The 18,631-nt window shown below is 35.9% G+C and overlaps 1 protein-coding gene across 1 annotated transcript in view; it reads left to right on the top strand.

The window, feature by feature from the left end:
- The window catches only part of dnah6 (dynein, axonemal, heavy chain 6), an 82,170-nt gene that overhangs the window by 40,408 nt on the left and 23,131 nt on the right, over nucleotides 1–18,631 (top strand). Inside the window, exons 51-65 of the mRNA XM_039693114.2 lie at nucleotides 228–470; nucleotides 702–869; nucleotides 1,091–1,326; nucleotides 4,245–4,506; nucleotides 4,653–4,776; nucleotides 5,731–5,927; nucleotides 6,182–6,385; nucleotides 9,671–9,796; nucleotides 10,199–10,363; nucleotides 11,402–11,469; nucleotides 11,992–12,172; nucleotides 12,988–13,167; nucleotides 16,615–16,848; nucleotides 17,593–17,728; nucleotides 17,869–18,041. Of these exons, the coding sequence (XP_039549048.2) occupies nucleotides 228–470; nucleotides 702–869; nucleotides 1,091–1,326; nucleotides 4,245–4,506; nucleotides 4,653–4,776; nucleotides 5,731–5,927; nucleotides 6,182–6,385; nucleotides 9,671–9,796; nucleotides 10,199–10,363; nucleotides 11,402–11,469; nucleotides 11,992–12,172; nucleotides 12,988–13,167; nucleotides 16,615–16,848; nucleotides 17,593–17,728; nucleotides 17,869–18,041 (2,697 nt within the window). The remainder of the gene's footprint in view (nucleotides 1–227; nucleotides 471–701; nucleotides 870–1,090; nucleotides 1,327–4,244; nucleotides 4,507–4,652; nucleotides 4,777–5,730; nucleotides 5,928–6,181; nucleotides 6,386–9,670; nucleotides 9,797–10,198; nucleotides 10,364–11,401; nucleotides 11,470–11,991; nucleotides 12,173–12,987; nucleotides 13,168–16,614; nucleotides 16,849–17,592; nucleotides 17,729–17,868; nucleotides 18,042–18,631) is intronic.

Genomic DNA, 18,631 nt, shown 5'->3' with positions numbered 1-18,631 from the left:
TAGTTTATTATAATGTCTTCAGTGCAATCTGCATGATATTTTTGTACTTGGTTTGTGGAAGCTACTAATTTATCATATATAAAAAGTCATAAAAAGGAAATTAACATTTAAAAGAATAGTGCATACGAAAAAAACTACAACTGCTATATGCAATTCACTCTGTGATATGATAATACATTTGTGGCAGTCAGTTAAATTTTCTCTTTCTTTCCATGTTTATTTTTCAGTGGCCTCGTGAGGCTCTGCTTTCTGTGTCCCAGACCTTCTTCCAGAACGTGGATTTTGGCAGTGATGAGATGAAGCAGTGTTTTTCAGAGATGTGTGTAGAAATCCATGTTAGTGTGACTGACATGGCAGAACGTTTTTACTCCGAACTGCGCAGACACTACTACACCACGCCCACCTCCTATTTAGAGCTCATTAACCTATACCTGAGCATGCTGGGAGAAAAGAGACAACAGCTGCAGGCGGTGAGGACGCAAATCTATGGATGAGTGAAGCAAGATGCATAAATCTTTGATGTTGTTACGCCATTACTTAAACTTATAACACTCTTTTAAATGCATTTCCAGACAAAAGGTTATCTTTTTAAATACTGTATTAATGGATGTCACAACTTGATAATTTATTCAAGTAAAGGTGTCATCTGAGCTAGACAAAGAAATAAATGTTTAAAATGTAACATGTATTTGTTTGCATAGGCACGAGATCGTGTGAAAAATGGTCTTACTAAATTGCTGGAGACAAATGAGGTAGTGGATAAGATGAAGCAAGATCTCTCTGCATTGGAGCCCGTGCTTGAACAGAAATCGATCGATGTCAATGCCCTGATGGAGAAGCTTGCTGTCGACCAAGAGAGCGCTGACCAGGTGTGTGTATTAATAATAATGCAACCATTCTGCCTCTTTTTTCACAGCATCTCTCAATTACCTGTATATTAATTACCTTTTTTGCTCTTGAAATGTTGTCCACTTCCCAATCCCAAAAAAACAAATTATAACTTTTATTTTTTTTTATGATAAATGCTCAATAATACTCTTAGATATTCTAACAGTTTAACATTTGCTTTTATTGACCTCTTTACCTGTAGGTTCGTAGGGTTGTGAAAGAGGATGAAGCTTTAGCTAAGGTAAAGGCAGAAGAGACACAGGCCATCGCGGAAGATGCACAGCGTGATCTGGATGAGGCTCTGCCTGCACTCGACAGTGCCAACAAGGCCCTGAATTCCCTGGATAAAGCTGACATATCAGAGATACGTGTCTTCACCAAACCACCAGACCTCGTCATGACTGTAATGGAGGCAGTGTGCATTCTGCTCAACAACAAGTGGGTTATATCTTTATTTTACATTATATTGTATTAGATTTAGTTTTTTTTAGCAAGGAGTCCTAAAATGCAGAAATGAGTTAACAGTAGGTTTCAACCTAAAGTTGGGCATTTACCTTTGCGCAAAATTGAAGTATAGTATAAAACATTTACAAATAAAGCACCTTTTCCATCTCATGTGTTCATTGAAAAACACTGATTCATCTTACAGCTATTCTTATCCTATTCAAATTTGTTCAAACAAATCTTTTAAATAGACTAAAGCGATGACCATTTTGTCAGAAACTCTAGTTTGCATGTTATTTTGTTTAGCTGTCTTGTTTTTTTCTTCAGAATTGTGGGAGAATCACAATTTCTATTTCAAACAAAAAAAAAATTGATTTTCAATTTATCCTGAATTGTGCAGCTCTAGTATTTATTTAAACACAGTCTGTTATGTATTAAATGAAAATAGACAGTTAGGAGAAAATTCAGTGTCTATTTGGATTCTTCCATTAGTTCTTAAAGTGACAGTTTAGCCTAATAAACCTGCTCCTGAGTCCATAATGTTAATTCAAATAACAAAAGAAAAAGAGGAAGTCTCCCGCTGCTCTTGACTGAGTAACTTTAGTAGCTTTAATAAGGATTTATAAACCAAAAAATAACGTTATTTTACATTTTATTACTTTATTACATTTCTGTGTAGGTAGTATCTCTTACCTGAATACTACTGTTAGACCTATCGGACAAAATGAAATCACTGTTTATTTCATTTGAATATTTTTTTCTATTGTATTTGTTCTTTTTTTACTGACTTTTTAAATTTTAACTGACTAAATCTAGACTAAAACAATTCAGATGACTAAAATAGGACTTAACTGAATAAAACCAAATGGCATTTTAGTCAAAAGACTATGATTAAAACTAAATGCAAATTTGCTGTCAAAATTAACACTGGTTCAAGTGAACAAAATCATAATTTCCTTGGAAATTGCTGCAACATACATGTAGTTAAGTGTAAGTTGTTGCAATCTGGGAAGCCACTCTTTTTTCCTACATCGTAAATTACTGGAGCCACAAAATAAGCAGATGAAATCATTAAATGTGGTCCCGTTATCTTGTGTTTCAAGGTGTATACCTGGTGTTTATATGTGTTGTGTTTATACTCGTGCTCTTGCAAACTAATCTCACTTTCCAACTTGTATCTTAAAACAAAAGTTAAAAGTGTTGCTGGAAACTGAGTGAGGGTGCCGCTGAAGTCATTTTATTGAATTTTATGAGCCAGCAACCAACTTCCAGGTTGGCCTACAAAAATGTAATTCCTGTAGATTTATACAGGCTGTGCAGAATCATATTTAATCCGAGATAATATGGTTGTGATCAGACACCTGTCCTGCAGGGCTTGCAGAGTAAAGAAAAAGCACTGAACTGCCATTGCATTGAGCATGTGATAGATAACAGACAAGGCTTATCTAATAAAGCAGGAATGATTGGGACATTTACCTGTACTGTAGTCCACTATTTCTGGTATTTCATTTCATCAGGTTCGTGAGGTTTTGATATTAAATCTTTTTAGGTATCTAATCTAGCTGCAGAAAAAAAAAACATGTCCTCACACAGCAAACCCCCTCTGGCTGTGAGATCCGCCACAGTGTGACTCAGTATGTGCTGGCCTTGTTAATATCAGATACTGTGACTGTGCAGCATCTGTGATCTTTTCATTCAATCATCAATCTTATCCCACTCCATCTTACTTTCAGAATCATTATCATCATCTGCAGCTGAGCCACTCATTATTAACTTTATAAGACACCAATTTAATGGGTGTTTTAAAATGTCATAACACAGACTGAACAGTCTGTGTTTCTGTCCCTTCACATCCCTCCATCTCTGCTGTTCTTTTATCCTTCTAATTGTTCAATTTGTTCATGATATTAAACCTCTGCTGGATCTAAGTGGCAGATTAGAGGAGTTTAAACTCAACATGAAATCAAAATTGACCCCATTTACTTTCTTAATACATGTTCCTGGTCTTACTGTGAATTATTCATCCATATTTTTCAACCCCTTACTTTCCTCACACCTGTCATATAGACCACTTTTTATTATACATTTAATGTACAATGGATAAATTCAGGCCACACTTGACTCAACTCGACTTGCATTAACTATCCTGTTTCACTTGGAGATATTTAACTTCATGGGACTAAAATGTGTTGCGAAGAGCATTTTGCAATGACTTGTAATATTACTTACAAAACAGTGTGCAGTTCATTTGCTGTTTAATATGAGACTTGCATTTGCAGATTAAAATTTTATATGTACAGTATGAGTTTAAAATATTAACTCCAGTACATAATTAGACTCCTTCCTCTCTCTATATTGCCTGTTTTTTTTTTTTTTTTTTTTCAGGTGTTAAATATTTATGAATTAATTTCATGTGATTTGCTTTGGTGCAGCTGGAAATCACCTACATTAAATCAACTGCTATTCTAATCGCCTTTGTTTTATATTTCCAGCTGCGTACTCATCCAGCTGGTGTTAAATCTAATAATGTAATTAAGGTTTGGTGGAATTGATGCGGGGGTGTTCTAATATGTTGAACATTCAGATATACCGGTCATAATCATTTGTCAAAAGAAAATAACAAAATACACTTGAAAACACATCTTGAGTCTTGTAGAATTTGAACACTTTACAGTACTTCCACTTTGCCTTTCTTCATGAAACAGGACATTCATCATTTTATTCAATTATAAATAAGGCAGTTTTTAAAATCATAGTATCTCTATTTTTATTTTGGTAATAAAGATTCTATTTCCTAGCTACTTAATTCTGCATTACATAGTGACAAACTGGCTATACATGCTTTGAGTCAAAGAGACCTACAGTAGCTGTAGTCTACATGTCCCTTCATTCCCTTATTTCCCTCCAACTAGGACAGACTGGGCCAGTGCAAAGCAGGTCTTGGGTGACGGCAACTTCCTGAAAAAGCTGATGGACTATGACAAGGACAATATCAAACATCAGATTCTTCAGAAGCTTCAGAAATACATTAACAATCCAGACTTTGTACCTGAAAAGGTGGAAAAAGTGTCTAAGGCCTGCAAGTCCATGTGTATGTGGGTGAGAGCCATGGATCTGTACTCAAGAGTTGTGAGGGAGGTTGGTCCCAAACGTGAAAAACTGGCTACTGCTCAGGTGAGTCTAGTTTTGTGTGTTGTAAATGAGAACATGAAAAAGATAGAGGGTTAATTAATAATGCATTATGAGTATCATTTACTTTTCCATTATGATTTTCACTGTGTATTGTTTCCTTTGATTATTAATCTAATTTGTTTTATCAGGCCGATTTGGACGCAACAATGGCCACCTTGAAAGAAAAGCAAAGGAAACTACAAGATGTGGAGAACCAGATCAAAGTTTTGCAGGAGCAGTTTGAGTCCAGTGTGGCTGAAAAAGAGACTCTAGGTGAGAGAGATGAAGAGACAGATAGTGTATAAGCTTTCACAACTTTATAATTACTAAAATTAGTTAAATGTGTCACTGAGGGCACTAAATGACAGAAAGCATTTAAGATATTTTCCCATTTAATTTTATCACATAAAATACATACTCCCTTGTGATTTTTTTTTTTATAAAGCTTTTACTTGTCTTTAAAAAGTCAGTTGTTAACAAGTGGCTAAATCGGACTACATGGTTCGTTGTTGGAGACATAAAGCAACATCACAACAAACAGGAAAACTCATCTACTCGCTAGCCTGCTTTCACAGCCTTGTTGTGTTTATAATCGCACTCTTGTAAACTAACTATTTTTTTAAAATAACAATTTAAAGAGCTGTTGGAAGTGAGGGTGAAGTCATATCACCGTGGTGTAGTTCCTTTATAGCCTATATTTAGCTTTTTGCTTCTAGGCTTCAAAATTCAAGAGTTGTTATTTTCTGCAATAATCCAAAAGCCAGTCCAATGGGGTTTTTGTCAAGGGAACCAGGGTGATTCTGACTTTTGAGTTGCCCTAAAAAAATACGTCATCAATGCAGTGCTTTATATACGCTGTGGTTCGAGAAATAGTGGAATTTTGTGCATGTGTAATAATGTATTTTTTTATTTTTTATTAGGGATGAACGAAACTACACATTTTCATGTCGACTAGCCAGGTTGTCGACATTTCTAGTTTATCAGTCTTATGGAAGCCTGCACCAGTTAAAATTGATTTCTTAAAGGAACATAACGCGCATTCTTGTTTTCAAAAACACATGGCACAAGAAATTACTGGGGTCTCCAGACAGTTTTAAAAATGTTAAAATACTGAACTATTTTAAGCTATCAATTTTTAAGATGCTACACAGGATAGGTTATTTTCCATTTTCATGTGTCTATATGAATTTATGTGTATGTTAATGCGTGTTTGTTTGTGGGTTGTAGCTAAAACCAGGGCTCTGACTGAAGCACGCCTGGGTCGGTCGGGAAAGTTAACATCTGCTTTGGGAGACGAGCAGGTTCGATGGCAGGAATCCATTACTCTGTTTGAGCTGGAGATCCACAACGTCATTGGAAATGTGTTCATCGCTGCAGCTTGTGTGGCTTATTATGGAGCCTTCACCTCCCATTACAGACAATTGGTACAGTAGTATATTAGATCACAACCTTTTCTTACCCAATAACATATCTTGATTATGTAATGCCACTGAGAATATAAGATCTTTAAAGGTCTTTAAAGTCAAGCCTGCCGTATCTTCTTTCTCCTGACCTATGTCAGTCGCCCACCATACCAATGACACATTAAAACAAAATTTCCCCTTCAGTTTAATGAACACTAACACTTGTTTCTGGGAAATGCGCATGTGTTTATTGCACATTTTTCTTTTTCCTGTAGCTTATAGATCACTGGATCAAACGCTGTCAACAGTTAGGGATTCCTATCAGTGACAACTTTAGTCTTATCAGCATTCTAGGAGATCCCTACGAGATCCGACAGTGGAATGCCGAAGGGTTGCCACGGGACAATGTCTCCACAGAGAATGGAATACTTGTGATGCGGGGACGCCGCTGGCCACTCATGATTGACCCTCAAGATCAGGTGACCTCTAACATATCCAAACCTTCCATCAGTGCTCTGTGTTTAAATACAGTACCTTGTTAATTTATAAGCAAGGTAAGTCACAAGAACAAATTCTAATTTAATAATGACATTTATAGTCCTCTTAAATGGTACAAAACAGTGCAGTTTCTAGACTACAGTACCTCACATAAACATTAAAACTCTTCATGAAAGGGTTAAGAAAGATCAGTGTATTCAAAAGCAGCTTATTTTTAGGTCGCAAGGAAGTTAATAAGTTATTTTTCTGGCAGGCGAAACAGCTGCCACACACTGTTTCAGCATGATCATTATAGTTTACCCCATGCAAACTTGATGGTGACATCAACATTTATGATAGCCCAACCACAGACTTTCCCCACTGCTGCGACCAAGTAAATGCTACTGCGGTCTTCTGACCTGCATGGATAGGCTTAGGAGGAGCTACTTCCCTCAAGCACTCTGAATTCTTAATGAGGACACTGCCAAGGGACACTGCCATAAGTAGAATCTCACATGACACCATCCGCTACAGTACATGACATTACTATACGACAATTACTATGCATATCTTTTGTGCATTTAAACATCCTACATCAAACACTACCACGTTTTTCTAATGTAATTGAAAAGGCTTTAAACATTGGTAATTTGCATTATTTCAAGTAGACACCCTATAAATTTGCAGTACTTTATTTGTCTGTTTATGTGCATGTACAGATTGTGTTCCTTTCTGTCTTATTTTATATTCATTCTTATTTTGTTTCATATTAATTTATTCGTACAGGCGAAGTACAGTATGTACATTTCTGCAGCATTAGTGTCATTAAATGGATTTACAAAAATATCTGTGTTCATAAGTTTTCAGAATGCTCCTCCTGTATGCTATCAAATTGACCCACACTAAACTTACACTGTTTACACTTTTTGGGGGAAATTAACCCATAAATCAGGGTTTCTGCAGGTCTCATAAAGGTAGTAAAAAGTTGAATTTGCCCTAACAGAAATGAATGTCTTGTTTTTGTAAAATGAATTAAAAAGGAATGGATATCTGTTTTAATTTGGATTATCAAGCTCTAAAGTTTTGCAAATACAACTCATTGTGTTTCTCCCTAGACATGTACATTAGAGAACATGTTGACATATTGTTTTCCCATTAATTTATTCCTTAAATTTTCTTTACTTGGTCTTAAAAAGGTCTGTTAAAAGTCTTAAATTTACCTTCATAAAACCTGCAGAAACCTTTGTATATTAAGCAGATTAACCTATACATAACAGATTGAATAGGCAAAGTATTTTACCTTTGGAAAATTCAAAGTTTGGGGTCGGTAAGATTATTATTTTTTTTACTGATTTGAAAGAAGACTGCATTTATGTAATCAAAATACAGCAAAACAATAATATTGTTAAATATTATTACAATTTAAAATAACTGTTTTCTATTTTCATGTATTTAAAAATGCACTTTATTTCTTTGATTGCAAAGCTGAATTTTCCATAGCCATTTCCCCATTCACATGATCCTTAAGAATTTGAAACAGTTGAAAACAGTTGTGCTGCTTAATAATTTTGTATAAACTATAATAATTAATTTTAAATATTAAATATTTCATATATTTAAATATAAATATTTTTTAAGTACAAAAGAACATAATTTATTTGCAATAGAAATCATTTGTATCATTATATCTTTACTGTCACTTGCATCCTCGCTGAATAAAAGTATTCATTCTGATGTTGATCATGTTACTGATCCCAAACATCAGTGTATAACAGTGGTGTGTTTAAACTGACTTTTAAAACTTCACAGCATACGCACTACATGCATTATGAGTCAAATGAAAGACATTGATGATTGGATCAATGTAGCACAGACAGGTCATTTGAAATGGTGTACTGTGAATGTAAAGAGTTTAGTCTAGCTGTGTCCATATTTTCAATCTTTTCCATGAAAGTCTTAGGTTTAGGGACAAATTGAAGTAATATGGTGTTAAACTGACACTGACATATTGAAAGATGATTGCGGAATAATTCTTGACACCTCAATAGATCTATTCCCACTGGATTCCCATTTTGCATTTCATATCCTCTCTGTGACATAAATGGACACGTCAGGTGAAGGACATCTTTAATAGCTGAGTTTTGTTCAATTGGTTGGAGATTGGTTCAAAGTACAGCCTTCAGAATCCAAATAGGAAAACAACCAGACTCTCTGCATTATCATACAAATATCTTTCTCCCATTTCACCCTGTCCATTTTCATTACAGTCCTCCGGTTTCAGCACACTTGGCTGTCGTTCTCCTTTTTTTCTCTGCTCTTTCTTGTCATTTGTGTTTTGCTCTCTCTCCATCTGGCTGTCTCTCCTGGGAGAATCTGTCTTCTAGAGAGACTGAAAAAGACATTCAAACATCAGCCTGTCTCGCATTTATACACACACAAACACTCTACACTCAACTCAGCTCCACTCTGCTTAGTGGCACTGATGGCATGATGCTTAGATTCCACATACGCACTTCTATTAGTACACTTCTGCATCTTCATCCATTGTTTTGTCCATGGTTTCGTCTCTTATCTAAATCTGAGCATGGAGTTGACTTTGGCGGAAAGCTGAAGGTGATTGCTCATATGCTGTCCTAATCAGTGGCGCCTGCACAATCCAATCATGTTTGAGAGGGAAACAACAAATTGAGGGTTTCTGAGATTTTTCTTTTTTCCACTTTTAAAAAAAATGTTATTTTATTATTATTTTTTTTAGAAGTTGTAACGGGTTCTCACGGTTATGGATAGAAATGTAGTGGAGTAAAGAGTACAATATTTCCCTCTCAAATGTACTTGAGTAAAGTCATGAGTACTCCCTAAAAATGACACTCGAGTAAAGTACAGATCCCTCAAAATTGTACTTAAGTACTGTACTCAAGTAAATGTACTCTGTTAGTGTCCGGCTCTGCATGCACATGCATGATGAGTAAAAAAAATATATATTTTATGTAATATCTGTCAGGAACGACTGGAAGCAAAGTGCAGTAAGTGATGCTTATTTAAAGAATAAACATCATGTAATTATTTTCTGATTTTGATTTTGATATTTTATTTTGATATTTTATGTCATAATGTCATAATGAAGAAAAAAAAGTCTCAATAAAGTGAAATTCTTAAATAATTTGGTGGTATGATTTGGTATTCTAATTTAATTATGATCTCAAGTTCAGTTCAAGTTCAGTTTTTAGGGAGTCACACTACATGACATTTTACAGCTTACATTTTCTATTTTTTCATTTTGTATCTAGGCAAACCGTTGGATACGATCTAAAGAGGCAAAGAACGGTCTAAAGGTGATCAAGCTAACGGATGCAGGCTTCCTCCGAACACTTGAGAACTCCATCCGGCTGGGAATGCCTGTACTTCTGGAGGAGGTAACCCTTCTTTCACGTTTGACACTTTTTAGTCAAATTCTCTACTGAAAAAAAATCATATAAATATTCTAAATTATGAATTACAGTTGTGAGGAACTGATAACACTTCCAAACTTATCTGATTGGCTTTGAATGGTTTAATTCAGTCTTAAATTAGTGATTCTGTAGTATGTTTATTAGTTCTGACTCTTGCCAGATGTAACTTATCTGATTAATCTAGTTTCAGTCATCTTTGTTTTCACTTCTGACAACTGAAACGTATGTTTCCCCCCTATTTTAGGCCAGTTTATACTAAAAAGAGATCTAACATAAAAATTTTAATTAATGCTGAATGATATTAATCATATCTGCAAAATGATGAAATATCATGCATTTCACTCATGTCTGTGTGTGTGTTTGCAGCTAAAAGAAACTCTAGACCCTGCACTGGAACCCATTCTTCTGAAGCAGACGTTTGTGTTAGGTGGCAGAACATTGATCCGACTGGGAGATTCTGACATTGACTACGATAAAAATTTTCGTTTCTACATGACCACCAAAATGGCCAATCCCCACTATCTTCCTGAGGTGCGTGTGTGTGAGGAAATACATGTATTTATATTGACAAGAAATAAGAAACAAAATTATATTATTTTTTATTTTGTTTTTTTTTTGCATTTCATTTTATTATTATTATTTAATTAAATATTTGTTGTAAGGTGGGCCTCTCAGTCGCATGGATTCATTGGCTACTGGAAGAGACAATGACAATTCATTTTTCCATGCAAATGTCTGACCCCTGCAGTTTTTTGTTTGTTTCATGTAATTATTGTATGTTTTATTAGCAGTTATTTTATAAACAATGATGGGGGATTTAGAAAGGGGATTCTGGGGTCGAGGTTGACACCTGTTTAAGGTCAACTGGATTTGGCAGGCACTGTAGCAAAGTGAACTTGGATTGCACCAGCCCTTCACATATCTGTTCTGCCACCACCTTGTGCACCCATCCCTCTCTGGCTCCATTCCATATCATCTCTCGCTGTATAATTCTGGGGTGGATGCGGATCAGCGCCCACCTGCCAAGAGACAATGCCCTAGCAATCATAACAGACAGGACCACGGGCAACAGCGCTTGCAGCAGGCAGAGAGCACGCCATCAGATATGGTTGCCTGTCAAACAGGGCTGTGCCGTTGTAAGCTCCAGCATTAGAGACAGGACAGACCTGTCATCTCAGCTTAAATAAGGGAGATGAGCTATGCTGGCAGACCAGTCTGGACTAAAGAAACATTCTCACAGACAGACAGCAAATACAAAATACACAGGGCCAATCAAAGTGTGCCTCCAGAGGATTTTTAAAGAGGAAAGGGACAACAGCAGCATCTCTTGGGGGATTAATTTAGCAGATAATGTCAATCATTATTTAGAGGACATGCCCCTAAAGAATACATGTTTAGATTGTGCTATTTATTCAATTACATTTTTCATGACCCGGTCCTCCTTTCTCTGAGCCATCATCATCATCATCATCACATCAACATCTAAATTAAAAGTTTATAATAGCTCGCTTTCAATTAATATTGAGACTGTTCATTCATAATGGTTTTGTAACCAATTTTCTATGTCAGGTGTGTATCAAAGTGACTATCATAAACTTCACTGTTACCAAGTCTGGACTGGAAGATCAAATCCTCAGGTAATCCCCTGCTTTTAACTTTTTTTTGTGAAATCTTTATTTTTTGCTATATAGAAAAACTTAATAAACTTTAATTAATCCGGCAAAGGTCTAAATATTCACCTAAAAGACAGCAGCTGAATCAGTGTTTTTTCTTTTTCTAAAAGCAAGAAGCGATAGAATAGTATAGTAGCGTAAGAGGCTAACTAGCTCACAGTATTAGAGTTAGAATATTAATATTAATAATAGAATTATAATAGACATTCACTTTGGCCTCTTTTTACCTTCTACTACTACCATTCATCTTTGGTGTTCCAGTCAAAACTGTCCAAACAAGACACGTTACCATTTACTGTATTGGGTGTATTTGTAATTCATCACATAAACTGTCTAAAAAAAAAAAAAAAAAAAAAAATATATATATATATATATATATATATATATATTATTTGATGTTGATTAACTTATTATTCTCTTGCCAATGCTCACTATGTAAAATATTGGCTGACTTTGTTGTGATAATTAATCTGTGTCTGTGCCCAGCGATGTAGTCCGTCTGGAGCGTCCTGACTTGGAAGAACAGAGAAGCCAGCTAATAGTTCGCATCAATACAGACCGGAATCAGCTGAAAGCTATTGAGGACCGAATCCTTAAACTGCTCTTTACCTCTGAGGGCAACATCCTTGACAATGTGGATCTTATAAATACTTTACAAGAGTCAAAGGTCAGTGGTTTTGGGTCAGAAATTTAAAGAGAGGGAATGACATTTGAGCAGAGTAGATTAAAGCAGGTCAATGATTATGTAGAAAAGCAGGTTATGGAATTTAAACTGGTTACTCTAAACTGACTTATTAAACTACAGTTCAAAGGTTTGGGCTTGGTATCTTATGCTATCTTAATACCAAGGCAACATTGACATTTAGTGTCTAAACTCCACTGTTGCAACTGTTTGTTTAATAATTGTCATTACCCCCACCCCCTCCCCCAATATGCTAATAAATGCTTCATAGAAAAAGGAGATGTTTACTTTAAAATAATTTCAAATGCCACGCTCAACTGAAAAGAAAATAGCCTCATTTGATAGTGATTACGTGTTTATTTGGGAATTGATGCATGCTTTAATCCATAGCTTTTCTTCTGTTTATTTGTTTTAGCACACTAAATTTCTAGCAAATTCCCTCAAAATAGTATGTTTGTGCCACTGCCAACTATGAGCAAGCACGTCACTGCATGTCACTCCTAAAGGCCTGAATGGGAGGAACGGATTGATAGATAGTTGGGCTGGCAATGAATGAAATGTCTGTCTTAAAGCCAAAAATCTGTCTCCCTCTGACACCTTTGTTACAGTCTCATGTATCTCTGTGACACTTATAATGCTGTCGATGTGGATGGCTTACAGCTCCTTTTGCATTTTAGGAGCTTTTTATAAACACATCGAGCTTTTTTAAAGTCATTACATTTCTCTCTGTTTGGGATATAATACTTATACTTGATGTAAAGCAGATCAGCTCACAATTTATCCTCTTGTCTCTTGTACAGGTGACATCTCAGGCCATTAAGTCTCGGCTGTTGGAGGCGGAGACGACAGAGGAGATGATAAATGCAGCCAGAGAGAAATATCGCCCTGTTGCCACACGTGGCTCCATCATGTACTTTGTCATTGCCAGCCTTTCTGAGATTGACCCCATGTACCAATTTTCCCTAAAGTACTTTAAACAGGTAATGTCCTTTAAGAGTAATCATTCTATACATTTTTTTTTCTGGATGTAATATATCAAACATAGTATTTTTATATAATACTACCGGTTTGGGGGTCAGTAAGATTTTTAAAAATTCTCTCTTTAAGTCTCTTACAGTATACTAACCATGGCTGAATTTATTTGATCAGAAATACAGTTAAATGCTAACTAGTAATATTGTGAAATTTAATTAACTCTTTTCTGTTTTAAAAATTGAATTTATTAAATTTGGTCAATTTATCTTTTAGCAGCCATTATTTCTGTCTTCGGTGTCACATGATCCTTTAGAAATCATTCTAATATACTGATTTCTTATTATTGTTCGGTTAAAAACGTTTCAGGTTACGAATGTAACCATGGTTCTCTGAGAAGGAGACATTACCTGAGACATTCCCTTTCGAAGTCAACATTGTGTCGTGGATCAACGTTATGGGGAACAAATACCCACTCCGCCATGCTGAGGGAATGCCTGCCTCATTAGCTGTGTCTATGCACAACCACAATGGGCACAGTATTATTGACTCTATGGACTTGTTTAGCCGGAGTCAGAAGCGTCAATCATACATGGCACAGCGTAAGACTCATAGACCGTCAAGTGGTAATATTCCCTTTCGACCATTACCCAAGCTCATAAGCCTTTCTTGTGGGCCCAGCCTTAGCCACCTGTGGCCCCAGAAGCAGATCTCTAAGGTTTAGCTACATCAGCTTCTTTAACTTGAGGCATCTATTTGGGAATACTGGCCCAGGGAGACCATTGTATACACTACCCTAGCCTACCACTAACACTAGAAGGAGCAAATATGGAGGTTTTCGTTTAGAATAACTTTTCACCCTCCTGGTTACATAGAATTTAAACCTCTAGGAAGCCTCAATGGAGCTTCAGCTCTATTACCCCAGAACAATCGGAAGAAAGCGCTCACACCCTGCCTTGACTAGTACAGGACCCCAAGACTCCAAGCATCTGAGAAATGTGCCTGATAACAAGAAGAGCTGCCAGAAGGCAAATTATAGCCTGATTACCTCAGACTTCCTACTTCCGCTAATTTCATTTCGCTCCTGTAGTTAGTCTGAGATAGCAGCCTATCTTTCAGTTTTCCAGCGGCCTTCGGACGGCCGGCCAATCAACGAACAGAGGGCGGGCTGAGAGCCGTGACATAGTTAGAGAAAGTTAGAGCCGTGACGAAGTTAGAGAAATCGAAAACCGAAATGACCGCGGAAATGGGAAATGAGACACGGGATGCAATTCGCTCTGTTATGGAGAACATTCCATGGTTTTCCAAACATTCTCATATGAAAAAAAAAAAGTGACAGAAAGCAAATGCTAATTTTAAATTTAGATTTGTAAACAGGTAGTGATACTTTTCCTAAGTTTGAGAGTTGGCTACAAATATTTTCTTGTTTCACTCTGGCAAAAATAAGTTTAGAGGTCGTGATTGCACCATGGATGCGTAGATGAACTTCGCATTATCTGCAAAAGTCGTTTACAGCCATGTTCACTCCGGTATTTTGCTCGCATCATCAAGTGTTTACAGCAGGCTTACAGTGGAAGTTCGATCATAGATTTGAGTTCGATGCATGATGTCTGTGGATCGATGTGGCTGTGTTGGCGTATAGCATACGTCATAAATAAACTTATCTGATTGGCTTACGGATAACCAATGATTTTAAACTTCAGACAAGCGCCCCCTAGCGAGAGAGAAAACTCTTCTCTATTATGCCATTCCAGACTCTGTCTACGAAGCAAAGTGAAGTAGCAGAGTCTGGTATTACTAGGCTAGGCAAATTAACCTCCTGGGGTCTAATGTGTTTTTTGGGGTCCTTGAGATGTTTTGACATGCCCTGATATTTGTGCTTTTTTCAGTTGCTTATAAACATATTAATAGCACAGGTGAAATTACACTATATTTAGCACAAACAGGGCAACCATAATATTTGAGCAACATACATGTACATTTTTGTATTTTTGAGAGAATATTGTTTATGCATGGTTATTGAAAAAACTCAAACTTAAAGTTTCTGAAATAAGGCAACAAAACACATTCTAGATATGTGTGTGTCCACAAGACTTTTGACTAATGGATGTTGTTGCCTAGAGTTTTTGCCTATAGGTTGAATATAGGCGTTTAAAGTTCAACTAATGTGACTAGAAAGTTATAACTATAGGCTATTATCAGCTAGAAAACATGCACATACACAGAAACGTATCATATTCTGAGTTTAATGTAAAAGTTTGTGTGTGTGCGTGAAGAAAGGAGCTTTCTATTCGATGACCTGGCATTCCTTTCTCTGCAGAAAGGGGGTTTTAAGGAGATACTGATCTCTTTGAGTCTCTGGCATGCTCTATTTTATTGGTGTTTGGGCAAACACTCTTATGCTGTAAAGGTGTCAATGGGCAATTTTAAAGCAGACTCTATGATGCCAGGCCAGATTTACGGATAAGAGTCAAAGGGGTTAAACGCATTTTCACATGTAGGATTAAATGAGTCTTCCTGACACAGTCTAGATATGCTACATTGACCAATGAAATTGTCATGTATATACACGTGGAGACACTCAGACACAGGTTACACCGATGCCATTCCCCATAGCGTACATCCAAGATTCAGTGTTGAGTTACACTTTGACATCCAAGATTCAGTGTTGAGTTACACTTTGAAAGGGAACAGTTTTGCTGCTTACTATTTTTTTCAGGATTCTTTGATGAGTATAAAGTTCAGATTTATTTAAAATATAATTATTTTGTAATCATAAATGTCTTATTTGATAAATTTTTGAACATTTGTGTGTATATATGAAGAGTTCAGATGCAAAAGCCTCTAAATGCCATTTGAAATTTTCTTCTTTAATGATGATTTTTATCAAACTTGTACATTTAAGTTCAGTAATTTCACTTAAATAACAATTAATAGGTAATTATCATTGCCATTTAAGTGAAATCACTGAACTTAAATATACAAGCTTGATAAAAATCATCATTAAAGAAGAAAATTTCAAATGGCATTTAGAGGCTTTTGCATCTGAACTCTTCATATATATATATATATATATACAGTATATATATGAAGAGTTCAGATGCAAAAGCCTCTAAGTGCCATTTGAAATTTTCTTCTAAAATTATCATTTTTATCAAGCTTGTATATTTAAGTTCAGTAATTTCACTTAAATGGCAATGAAGATTACCTATTAATTGTCATTTAAGTGAAATTACTGAACTTAAATACACAAGCTTGATAAAAATGGTCATTCTAGAACAAAATTTCAAATGGCACTTAGAGGCTTTTGCATCTGAACTCTTCATATATATATATATATATATATATATATATATATATATATATATATATATATTTGGATATCTATATTATTCAAAGCGACTTCCAGTGCATTTAAGGTAAATGTCATGCTTTCCCTGGAATTTTTTTCACAGTTGTTCAACAATACTATTGAGTCAGCAGAGAAGCACAGAGATTTGAGTGTGAGACTACAGATCCTGTTGGATCAGACTCTGCTAAGTGCCTACACGAACGTGTCCCGTGGCCTTTTTGAGCAACACAAGGCGATCTACAGCTTCATGCTGTGTGTGGAGATCATGATGCAGAGGGGAGAGATCTCCCAGCAGGAGTGGCAGTTCTTCCTGAGAGGGGCTGGAGGCATGGAGAAGGTCAGGGATGTGGAAAGGGCATTTGAAAGAGAGAAAGAAAACACCTGTGTGTGTGTGTGTGTGTGTGTGTGTGTGTGTGTGTGTGTGTGTGTGTGTGTGTGTGTGTGTGTGTGTGTGTGTGTGTGAGAGAGAGAGAGAGAGAGAGGGGGGGGGGGGCTTTTGTATGTGTGTTCTTATTATAATTCTGTATTTGGCAATTATCCTTCTACAAGACATGAATGAGATTTAATTGTGTTAATTGTTAGATTGGAGAGCTGTGTTCTATTTTTTTCTCTTTCCTCAGGGGCCAGCGCTATATGCCCCTATAAAAAAGGCATTTCTTTCACAGCGCAATGTTATATTGTTTTAGTGTGTTAAAACAGGGATTTTTTGCATGTATTCCAGTAAACAGAGTCCACCTCTGTTCTGTTGCTAAAGCAAGCATCTCTGTTGCGATTGTACACCACCCTATATTAAACTTGATATCTCACCCTGTCTTTATTTACAAACTTCTTAGTATAGGATGTTAATAGTGTTTAGAAATTGTGAAAAATTGAGAAAAGTTTTGGGGAGAGAAATAAGAGAAACGATATTCCAAGTTTAATCATTCAATATACTGTTTCTAGTTCATTTTCTTAATTTTGACTGGTTTTATTATTTCAGTCTACTCCAATGTATATCAGTATGAACAAATATTACTCTCTCAGCCCTATGTACAAACGCACAGGTACTTTCTGTTCATAACACTCCCCTTTCCCACTGCAGGAATTGCCAGAGAAGCCAAAAGTGCCATGGTTGTCTGATTTTGCCTGGGAGACTTGTTGTAATTTAGAAGACCGACTACCCTGCTTTAATGGCATTAAAAAAGAGATGATATCCACACCTATATCTGTCAAACTAGGTATGATTTTAAATATTCCATAAAATATCACTGGCTTATACTGAACTTATACAATTTCTTGAAAAGCATCAATCACAAAATAGAAATCTTACAGTAATTCTTATCCCAACACTAAGATGTGTGTTTTTCCCTTTCTGTAGGGCAACTGGAGGTAACAGTAAACCCAAAGCAGTGGGACGGATATGTTACTGACCTTCCTCCTTTCTCAGAAGACATACCCTCTGAGAAAAAGCCACAAGTCAGAGGTTACTGGAACCAGCGGCTTGGGGCCTTCCAAAAACTCATCCTCATAAAGAGTTTTATGGAGGAGAAGGTAAAATAATAATTATTAAAAAAATAATAATAATAAGGTGATTCGATATGAATTGTAATTACTGTAATGTCAAAACTGTTGCATTACATTTTTAGTAACAGAGCAGAAAGTTTAGTTAGACTGTTTAGACTGTTTTCAACACAGAAAAGATATATAGTTCTTGCAATTCTGAGTTTATACCAAGTTGCAATTCCAAATTGCAAGTTAATTAAAATCTCACAATTCAGACTTTCTCAGTATTGGAAATTTATCATACACAATTCTGACTTCATTTCTTGTGAAGTTTATATTTGGCGATTTGACTCGCTTTCAAAGAGACTGAATAAAACATTTTTTAACAAGATAATTACAGCCTTTTGTCTCAATATTCTGACTTTATTTCTCACAATTCCAAGTTTATATCTAACAATTTTGAGTTATTTTTCTCAATTTATTTCTCAGAATTACAAGTTCAGAGCAACATAGTATATCTCAGGAGAGGCTCTCTTCTATAAAATTACAGCTTCACTATATTTATTCACAGTTACAGTACATGCACTACATTAGTTTACATAATACCACAATGGATCTATTTCCTTGATATTAAAGCT

The sequence above is a fragment of the Pimephales promelas genome, chromosome 6 (assembly GCF_988280905.1).
Source record: "Pimephales promelas chromosome 6, fPimPro1.hap1.1, whole genome shotgun sequence".
NCBI lineage: Eukaryota > Metazoa > Chordata > Actinopteri > Cypriniformes > Leuciscidae > Pimephales > Pimephales promelas.
This window is presented reverse-complemented; position numbering and strand designations above follow the sequence as displayed.